The 10,254-nt window shown below is 53.6% G+C and overlaps 1 protein-coding gene across 1 annotated transcript; it reads right to left on the bottom strand.

Moving 5' to 3' along the window:
• Positions 1–7,068: 7,068 nt before the first annotated feature.
• Positions 7,069–10,007, bottom strand: TFF3 (trefoil factor 3). The gene is made up of 3 exons (XM_019745699.2): positions 9,852–10,007; positions 8,342–8,488; positions 7,069–7,250 (listed from the first exon to the last, which is right to left on the bottom strand). Exons 1-3 carry the CDS (start codon positions 9,931–9,933, stop codon positions 7,237–7,239), a joined length of 243 nt encoding a protein of 80 aa, XP_019601258.2. The 5' UTR covers positions 9,934–10,007; the 3' UTR covers positions 7,069–7,236.
• Positions 10,008–10,254: the final 247 nt, after the last annotated feature.

The raw sequence follows: 10,254 nt of genomic DNA, 5'->3' as shown, positions 1-10,254 counted from the left end.
AATGGCAGTTTGCAGCTTATTTTATACATTAGAATCAAAGGCGGAATCCTAAAGAGGGTTACGTGAAATCCATGGGTGGTAGATTAAGGGAGTGGGAGAAAGCAAAGCAGCGGCGTCTCTGGGATTGGATAGAAAGTGGTGGGGAGACATATCTTTACATGGTGGGTGCGGGACAGCTAATAGTTCACCTTTACAGCACATAGAGGTGGTATTTGGACAACAAGATAACAATGAGGGGTTCTGTGGTCTGTGCTCTGGGGGGGGTGTCCTGAGGGGTCTGGAAAAAGACATTACTCTGCCATTTCAAAGATCTGTCATCTTAGATGCAAAAAGATGATAGACAGGCTCATTTAAGGTCAAGACTGACCTTTGTCAAGGAAGATACAGGCCTCCACGACTATCCGTGACTTGCTTTTAGTTGGGAATTTTCATGTTCAGGCTATCCTATGTGGTTGATTTCAGTCTCAGTTTGTAGGGCCCGCCATGCCGGCCTCCCCTGAACTTGTCAGGTTTCGTATGTAGCCCTTTTTTTGGTTCACAACCCTCACTGAAAACATTGATCGTGCAAAACACTGACTTGACTTTTCCCTGCTGCTGAACTTAAAGCCCCCACTTAGGCACTTAGGAGTGAATTCTGTCCTGGCTCCCCTGCCGAGGGAGCTGGGGCTTCCTGGGATCCTGACTCCCACAGGCAGGGCAGGGTTCTTCCTGACCTACTCTGGGGCACTTCTCAGTGAGCCCCAGGAGGTTGGGGTGGGCCTCCCCCAGACATCCGCTCCACACATCCATTCCTTCCAGCTCCCCTGGGCTAGCACACCTAAGCGGGGTTCCAGGACATTTAGGGTGCCCTCCCAGACCCTTCTGGAACCTGGGGGTTCAGCGGGACTGCTTACAGCTCCCCCTGGAGGGATACACAGCAGCCATTGCTACTTATGAAACCAGAGGTCAACTGAGCCTGGGACTCATGCAGCCTGCACCGCTCAGCCAACAGACTGACACAAGAATTGTGTCATAGAATAAGTGTTTATTATCAGAGCACCGGTGGTCTGAGAAGGCAGCGGGTTAACGCCTCCAAAAACTGCCTTCCATTCTCAGACCAGCTGGGGGTATTTAAGGGAAAAATCTGGGCATTTCTCCAAAGGTTACGTGATGGTTCCGGGGGTTTGCATGGAGACTTCCCTCTGGCCACGTGATTCTCTGGTGGAGTCAGCAACCCAGGGACAATGATGGCAGGAGCCTGGTAGACCATTGAGATTGTGATCAATAACCTAAGGTGTTAATCATAAGTTTCAGGGTGAAAATGCTTAAGTCTTAACCCGAGATCGTCCTACGCCTACACAGGTTATGGCTGCCCTGAGCGTCCAGAAAGGTGTTGGAAAGACCTTAGGACACTGGCCATGTCTGGCCTTGTGCCCACTCAATGCCAGTAATGCCCCTCCCCTATTCACAGGACACTCGGAAATGTGCCTGCAGATTTCCAGCTGTCCCCTGTGGCCCACTGAGAACCACTGGGTGAGACCACGTGTCCCTGTGCCCCCACCAGCCTCACCAAGGCTTTGGCCTGGATCGTGCCGACACCCTCCCACCAAAAACGCCAGGAGCAGACATGCAGTCAGCCTGGGTTGGACCTATGGCAGCCAGGAGCACCACACGTCACGGGGCTCTCAGTAAGATGTTAGAAAGGACTTATTATAGGATTGCGCTTGTGTTACGTGAGTTTGGGGAGGTTCAGGGAAATAGGGCTTATCAGGATTTGATGCTTTTGGAGGTAAAGGTAGTTGGGTGCTGGGTATCTTAATAAATGGATTTAGAAGGGGAGGCACGAAGCCAGGCTACAGCTGGGATTTCAGGAAGCCGCAGTTACTCCTGTCAGCCAGCAGAGGGGGCTGCTGCTCACCACGTGGTTTGGACCAGGTCACATGGCACCGCTCCGTGGGCTTGCGTGTGTCACTCCATCATGGTCAGTGGGCTGTGAACTCACTATGAGACTATTACAGACTCCCGTGGGGCTAGGATGAGGCACGAAATTGAAGGGGGTGCCCCAAACTCAGTAATCAAGGTAAATGATATTTTAATGTAATTTAAAAAGTGGCCTGGTGGGGTCCCCAGATGTCTGTGGTTGTCTGGCCCAGAGACCCTGTGGGCACAAGTGAGCCACAGGTTTTGCTTGTCAGTTTAGTTTTGAATGCCGCCTGGAGAGGAACAACCTTGAACCCTGGGTCTGCATTTGCGTCTCTAGTTTGAAGCGCTTGTGCTCTGACGTCACATCCGGGTGCCTGTCCTCACAGGTGGATGGGCCAGGCTTCTCTGCCTGTCTGGGCGTTACTGGGGCCGGGCCCCCCACAGAGCCCCTGAGACTTTTTATAACTTCCCAGGTGATTCTAATGTCCACGTCCATTGCTTGAACCTTCCTGAAGCACTGGCTTTGGGGGAGGGGCTAGCATTCACCTTGACCAGGCTCCCGAGGACACATGGGGCAGACAGCCGAGCCTGACTGCCCCCATCCTCCCTGCAGGAACAACAGAGGGAAGTTTGAGTCCCGGGACAAGAAAATTAAGCCCCCACCTTCCAGTCCCCCACCTGTGGACAATTCTCCTGGGCAGGGTGATCACTGGAAGGGCCTCCTGTGCTGAGAGGGTGGTGGTTTCCTCCTCTGAACTTGGCCTGTGGTCTCCCTGGGTCCTAGGGAAGCACACTGTCAAGACTGGGGTCCTGAACGGCGGACCATGGAATAGAAGCACCACCTGGGAGGGGGGAGGACCACCCCCAGGGTGGTGTCGTGTCATGAGCGCCTGTAAGGCAGTCGCCACATTTCAGTCGCTTCCTGAAAGCCAAGGGGACATTAACCCCTCAGCAGGGCCCTGTGTCCCTGCGTGACGCGAGTGGGGCACAAAGTCCTGACTCACAGGTTCAGACACAGTGAGTAACACAGCTTTATTTGGGAGCCAATGTCCCTCCAGAGGCCAATGCTCTGGTCAGCACAGAAGGTTATACAGAACAGAATAGAATTTAATAACGAAACAAGTCCCAGAGTCACTCGAGGTGGAGAAGGTCCCTGGTCCAGGAGAGATGACTGGGCCCACGACGGGTCTGAGGCAGCTGGTCTTGCAGGGAAGAGTTTCAGAGAGTCCCTGAGTGTCGCGGCTTGCCCCTCGCACAGGACTCTGTCAGATCACCCAGACGTGAACATCCCGGAGGAACGTTCCAGAGTGTCTCGCTCAGAGCCTCGCAGAGGGTCTTAGCTGGAGCCCCCAGTCGGGCCACTCAGGCCATTGCTTCAGAGTTCTGCCTTTCCTTTCTTTCTTTTCTTTTTTCTTTTTTTTCTTTTTTTTTTTTTTTTTTTAAGATTTTGGAAGGGAACAGGACTTTATTGAGGAACAGTGTGTACTTCCGGGACTTTTTCCAAGTCAAGTTGTTGTCCTTTCAGTCTTAGTTGTGGAGGGCGCAGCTCAGCTCCAGGTCCAGTTGCTGTTGTTAGTTGCAGGGGGCACAGCCCACCATCCCTTGCAGGAATCAAACCAGCAACCTTGTGGTTGAGAGGATGTGCTCTAGAAACTGAGCCATCTGGGAGCTCAGCGGCAGCTCAGCTCAAGGTGCCGTGTTCAATCTTAGTTGTGGGGGGCACAGCCCACCATCCCTTGTGGGAGTTGAGGAGTTGAACCGGCAACCTTGTGGTTGAGAGGACGCGTTCCAACCAACTGAGCCATCTGGCCACCCGGGAGCTGAGCAGCAGCTCATTGACTTCATTCTAGTTGTGGAGGGTGCAGCTCGCTGGCCCACGTGGGAACCGAACCAGCAGCCCCGTTGCCCAGAGCTCGCGCTCTAACCAAACTGAGCCACCCATCAGCCCCTGGAGGTCTGCCTTTTTCCTCTTTTCCTTGGACTTGTTTACTTCTTAGATGATAACAGAAGTTGTCTCTTAGGTGAACATGTTTACCACTCAGTTTTGTTATGCTCGGTTTCACATAAAAACATAAACATTTACCATCACTTTATTCTTCTCAGTCTCACACATGTGCGGCCATAATCCTGTCCCTACTAGTAAACAACTAGTTTTGCAAATCTCGATCCAACATATAGAATACATTTTATGTGCTCTATACATGTCGGTGGTCCTGTCGTAAAAGCAGTGGCCACTGAGTGACGGGTTGACGGTGACAGCAGCTCACGGGGGCATTGGGCTCCATCTGAGAAGGGTGGGGTGCACAGTGTCAGGGTCCTTCTGCCACTAAGGTGGGGGGTTGTCCTTGTCACTGGCCCAGGTCTTGGCTCTTTCCCCAGCCTCAGGGCTGTGCAACCAGTGTGGGAAGCAAGTGTCCCAGTCCTTCCTGGGGAGCCTCCCCTGAGCGCCCCACAGCCACAGCATGAAACCCCAGCCACTGTTTAACCCTTGGGATGCCTGGCCACGGGGCAGGGACTCCTGAGCCACAGGATGGGAACCTCAGCATTTTTCCGGAAGTCCGTACCCAGGGGCAAGGGAGCACGAGCTGAGGCCCTCTGGGGCTGAGGTGGCACCGCCATTCCCAGGCAGTTTGCACATCTTTGGGGTGGGTTAGGGGAGCCACCATGATATGACAGATATGAACAGATATGACTCAAGACAGTCAGAGAGGAAGGACAGGATGGATGAGGGCGGACGCTGGGCCCAGCCCAGGCGTGGGGGCTTGCACATGGGGACTGACGTGCCACGTCAGAGGGAGTCTTGCTCTTCCAACCAGACCTCACGTGACAAATCTCCCAGTGTCATACTTTTCCACTGGATGGTGACAAATCCAAACCACCACACACAGGGCAGCAAGAGTAAGTGGTGAACCATCAAAAACATGCCAGAAGCATTGTCATAGCTAAGGAAGGGACAGGTGCGGCCGTGGAGATGGGGCCAGCTCTGCAGTCAGTGGTGAGGGTGGTGGCCCCCAGCTGCAGGTCCTGGAGTGGGACCCGTCCCCCCGGGCATCGTGACAGATGCCAGGCAGTCCAGGGGTGGGTGGGGACGTGGTGGTGGGTGGTGTCCAGAGCTGAAAAGGCAGGGTTCAGGGATGGCAGAGATCAGCAGAGATCAGCAAGGGACTCTTTTGAAGTGTGTGTGGGGGTCACCACAGATAAACCACGCAGCCAGGATGCAGAGAGTGCCGCCCTAGAGGGGAGGCCACAGGTGGATAGCGAGGGAAAGAGCAGAACTCTTTATCAGCTGGGCACATGGGCAGTGCCAAAGCAGCAGCTGTGGGGCCTGACCTGAGGCTGATGCCCTGGGCCTGGGGTGACCCCTAAACCCCTCCTGCAAAGCTCAGGTTTGGCCTCAAAGTCTGGGTGTGGTCTGTGGGGAGAAAAGGATCCAGCTGAGAACTGCTCGGGTCCCAGCAGGGTTCTGAGTGCGGATGCTATGCCCTGTCGGTGCTCCTCGGTCTGAGATGTCCCTGGAAAGGCCCCCAGGCCTGGAAGGTGTAGCTGCTGGGCATTAGAAGGGAAACACAGGGCTCAGGATTCAGACCTGGACATCCTAACTCGGTCCCTCTCAGCAGGGGCCATGGGACAGGTTCCTTATCTGCAAGACAAGGATAGAAATACCTCCAGGGACCTGGCCCCAAGTGCAAGTCCCAAACAAAGGCTGTGGTTTGAAGGGAGCTGGGGCTCTGCCAGCGGAACGGATGGGGCTTCTTCGACCAAGAACCCCCTCTGAGGGAAGCACTGCTTTCTGATGGCTGTGCGGCATGAACGAGCTTGTGGTAGGATTGTCTCTGTGTCCTTAGAGTCCCATCAGCAGAAACAGCACAGGACACTCAGCCTGAGCGAATGTTAAAACCAGTGGGTGCAGGGTGGGCTTCCCGCCTTAGAAACCCTCCTGGTGTCCCAGAATAGGGGGTGGGGACAGTGCTTCTCGAGGGGTTCATAAGACTTCCTGAGGACTTGAGAGGGAATCTTCGCAGTGAAAGTACTCCATTTGTTCACATAGCTGCATCCATTTTCAGAAGAAAGCAAGAGAAATCCACCCAAGGTGAAACAGAGGTTAAACTTTGTAAGGGTGAAAATCGGGGAATCAATAACGCAGTTAGACTTAGCTGGTTTGCAGTGCTACTCACGCATCGCTCGCTATCTAGCTACCTGTAATTAGACTTAGCTTGTTTGCAGTTTGATCCACCCTGATATTCACGTCTTCTTTTTGTTTGTCCACTCATTGATTAACTGAGGAACTCTGTTTGTTCCCTTTCTCAAGGCTAATTAACAACATCCTAACCTGGAAAAGGACAACGGCTTAATCCTCAGGTGCGCAGACACTGGACTCCGATTTACTGCTCCCTTGTAGTTTTTGTGGGTGACAAAAAGCCCCAGGCCTCGATGGCCGAGTCTGAGTCCAGAGTCCGGCGATAACATCATCTCCAGACAGACCAGACCCCAGGAAGGATGTCAGCCCTCAAACCTGCCTGACTCCCCCTTTCCTATAAACGCTAACCTGACGCGAGGTGCAGATGTCCACTCTTAGACTCTGGACTCTGCCCCAGTGACGCCCACCCCAGCGTTTCTCTCCTTACAAGCCGGGGCAGCCATCCTCTCTGCACACTGCCATGGGCATTTTCTCTCTTCCTAACTTTAATAAAACGTTTTCTCACTCTACCACTTTGTAGAGTCTGTGAATGCTTTCACCTTTTGTGAATGACCAGGGGTTATTAATTCCAAGCCACGACAAACTTGACTTGCAAATAAATAGCAAAAAGGTGCCAGCTTCTAAGATGGTTTCATTGGCTTTCTCTTCACCAAGAAAGACTTCAATAATTTGTTTTTTGAAACTTACATTTGAAATGTCTTTTCTCAACTTGCAGGTAGAGGTGACCACGTGGGAGGTCGCTGGCCCTCCCCACCATGTCAGCACTAGGTCTGAGGTTTGCAACATCCTCGCACGTGGTGTAGCTACTTAGGGGTTATTTTCCTGCTCCCGAGGCTGGGACAGACCCTCTGTCAGAGATGCTGTGACACCCCTTGCCATCCCCCACCTGTGAAATGTTGAGAAGGGAGTGAGAGCAACTTGGCAGAAATAAAAAACAACAAAATAAAGTCTCAGGAATGAACACCTGGTCTCGTGCTGAGTATGGATCTTTATTCTTTAAGACATCAGGCCCCAGACATCAACTGTCAGATGAAGCCTTGCTGGGAGCAGGGTGATAGAAAGGCAGAGATGAGCGGGCAGAGTGCCTGAATGTGGACGTTCACCTCCCAGGGTGTCCAGGGGCAGTGGGCGTGGCTTCAAAATGTACATTCTGGAAACAAAGCACAGGATGCATTACCGTGAGCAGGTCTGGTCTCCACCCACCCGCTACCCAGCTTCTCAAGGTCAAGACAGGACCAAAGTTCAGTGCCTTAGGCTGCATTCTCCCCCAAGTCACTGGGGAAGTGTTGAGTCCCCCACCCTGTGGGAGAACAGCCACATGTCCTGCCAAGCCCCAGGGGCCACCAGAAAAGAAGGTGTCACCCCAGGCAGAGGAACAGATAGAATAAGGACACCCAGCAAAGGGACAATGGGCAGCTCTGCGTCCTGGTCCCAAAGCCTTATCTCGACCTCTGCCTGGATCTTCTGGGAATGGTGAGGAGGCCCTCCCTGGGCAGTGGGCAGGGACCCCATTACTGACCAGCTGGGGTGCAGCCCGTTCCTCATTTCCTGGGACAAAGGGCAAGAGTGGCCCCTGGGTGCTGATTCCAGGAAGGTGCCTTACGTCGCTATGTCCTCCTTAGAGGTGAGCTGGCACTTGGGCTGCCAGGTGGCTTATGGTGACCTCCACGCCCAGGATGTGTGGGGTGGGGCCGACAGGGCCCAGAAAGCAGCCACCCGTGTGTACGCCATCTGTTGCTGACGCGGGGTTCCCCGGTGGTTGTCCTGCACCCCACTGCACCACCCAGGGAGGGAGCAGAAGGGGTGCACTTGTGGTGAGGCAGGGTGGGGGGAAGGTGGTGGGGTATGGAGAGACACCAGGGCTGCAAGCCTGGTGCTGTCACCCGTCTGATATCTGCATGTCACAGATAATGGTGGCTGGTTTGCTGAATATCTCCTGGAAAGTTGGCCCAGCTTTCCACAACTACGTATTTTCCATTTCTCTCCAGGATAATTTTTAAACTAGTTCTTTCTACATAATACCTTGACTTTGAATACGTTTTGGAAACGATTGCTTTTACATTTTGCACAAACGGCTCGGCAACAGGACAGGCGGGGACAGCCACTGGCAGCTGACTGCCCTGGACACGAAGCCTCTAACTGAGGCCTCCACCAACAGACAGCCATGGCCCAGGGCCCAGGGGCACCCAGAGGAGCCATTGCAGGCCCACAAAGGGCCTGGTGCCCATGGGGCTGGCTTACCTGACTTCTGCAGCGGCTTGAAGCACCAGGGCACCTCGGGGATGCTGGAGTCGAAGCAGCAGCCCCTGCTATTGCACTGCTCAGGGGTGACCTCGGGGTAGCCGCAGTCCACCCTCTCCTTGGCCGGGATGGCACACTGGTTCTCCGCTGTGCCAGACAAAGCCCAGTCAGTCAGCTGCCAGGGCGCTACTTGGGGTTGGTCTGCTGGCTTCATTTTGCAAGTCTGCACCCTCCTCCCCCATCCTGAGTTCCAAAGATGTAACCCCCCCCACACACACACATTGGCTCGAGGAGGACGCTTTTTCCGTGTTAATATTTAAAGACAAATGTTCTGTAGGAAGTCTGGTCATCTGCCCGGGTGCTCTTAGCACCTCAGGAAGTCAGCATGGGCCTGGGTTCCCTTCAGCGGCAGAAGCCGTGGACCAGGTCCCTTGAACCCAGAAACAAAGTTCCCTTTTACTGTTTTATCAACGAAAATCCCTCCCACCCTTTCTTTTTAAGTGAAAAGTATAACAGAAGATATACATCCAATAGGGAAAATCACGATGCACGCTGAGTTTTTCACTTCTTTCCTGTACCTCCCTGTCCCCAAATCCTTTGGCTTGTCACACCTTCCCTTACATCCTCGTCTCCAATGTTCGTTTTTCAAGCAAACCTGTACGTCTAAAGTTAAGACGTCCCCTTCACCTCATCACCTAACTTCTCCTTAGGAAAATAGGAATCACACGAAATGTCTTAAGTCCTCTTCTGTTGCTGTCAGTATGTAAGTCCTTACTCCCGTGGTTCCCAAACTTTGCTCACATTGGGACCCACTGGGGACCTTTCACCACCACTGATGCAACCCCGCTCCCACCCAGAGACATGTAGTTGGACCATCCTGGGCTCCAGGTGAATCTGAGAGGTGCCAAGTCTGGGAAGCTGCCTTGGACACAGCTGCATAGGTGAGCTGATAAAAGCCGCAGCCTCGTTTCTTCAAAGCTGGGGTAATGAAGCAGCCACATCTCCTGCCTGGAGTCACAAGGCAAGGGCTAAACAATTTCAGAATTGTTCTGGAAGTAATCCTTGTCATTTGTCTTTCCTTTTGTTTTGTGACTGTGTCAACACAAAGCATAAAGGCCTGTATTGTGACTCGTAAGTCTAGCAAAGCAGGTGATGGAAGGTGGTCTGGGGGCTGGCTGCCAGCCAGGCAGGCCTGGGTTCGAATCCTGATTTCAGTGCTGACGGGGAGGATTGTCTTAGGCCAGTTATTAACTTTCTGCACCTGTTTCCTTGTCTAAAATGAGGACAACAAAACCCATATGTAGGGCTGTTGAGGCAAAACATGTGTGTCTGGTAAATGGCAATTATTCAATTAACGTGGGGGTTCCATCGCCTTCCTCAAGTCCACAGAAAGCTCCAAGCCTGGGTCTCCCGTGCCCCTTCCCTTGGTGCTGCGTTCCCACCCTGCCACCAGCTGCCCCCACCCCATCCTTCCTGCTGTGGAGGGAAGAGAAGTCAGAGAGGTACTCACACAGGCCCACATATTCCCCGGACGAGCTGGAGAACGCCAAGGCCAGGACCGCTGCCAGCAGCCAGAGCAGTCTGGCCTCCATGGTGACAGGCGCGCTGTGGGACCGGCCACTCAGTGGATGTGCCACCTCTGCCAAGAAGTCTCATTTATACGCCCGTGTTTGCACAGGTATTCTGGAGTCTGTTTGGGGACAGCCTTTGTCTCTCGCTCTAGCCCCGCCTGCTTTTCCCTGGACTTGATGGTAAAGCCCCAGAGGCTCATCTCCGTGAAGGGGAGAGGGTGGTGCTGACCCCACTGGTGACGATGGGGTTTGACATTCCTCTGTCCCGGAGCAGGGCTGTGTCAGCCCCCGTCTGCATGGCCTGGGGAGAATGATGAAGGTTCAGTGTGCCAGGAGCAATCC

Source organism: Rhinolophus sinicus, linkage group LG01, assembly GCF_036562045.2.
Source record: "Rhinolophus sinicus isolate RSC01 linkage group LG01, ASM3656204v1, whole genome shotgun sequence".
In the NCBI taxonomy this organism is placed as follows: Eukaryota; Metazoa; Chordata; class Mammalia; order Chiroptera; family Rhinolophidae; genus Rhinolophus; species Rhinolophus sinicus.
The sequence above is the reverse complement of the archived record's forward strand: the minus strand, read 5'-3'. Positions and strand labels throughout refer to the sequence as shown.

Bases quoted from the DNA above. Each gene is read 5' to 3' on its own strand.
- TFF3 (XM_019745699.2), bottom strand. From the start codon at position 9,933: ATGGAGGCCAGACTGCTCTGGCTGCTGGCAGCGGTCCTGGCCTTGGCG. The intron at 8,489-9,851 runs GTGAGTACCTCT...TGTCTGGCACAG, and splicing joins CGGGGAATATGTGGGCCTGT to CGGAGAACCAGTGTGCCATC.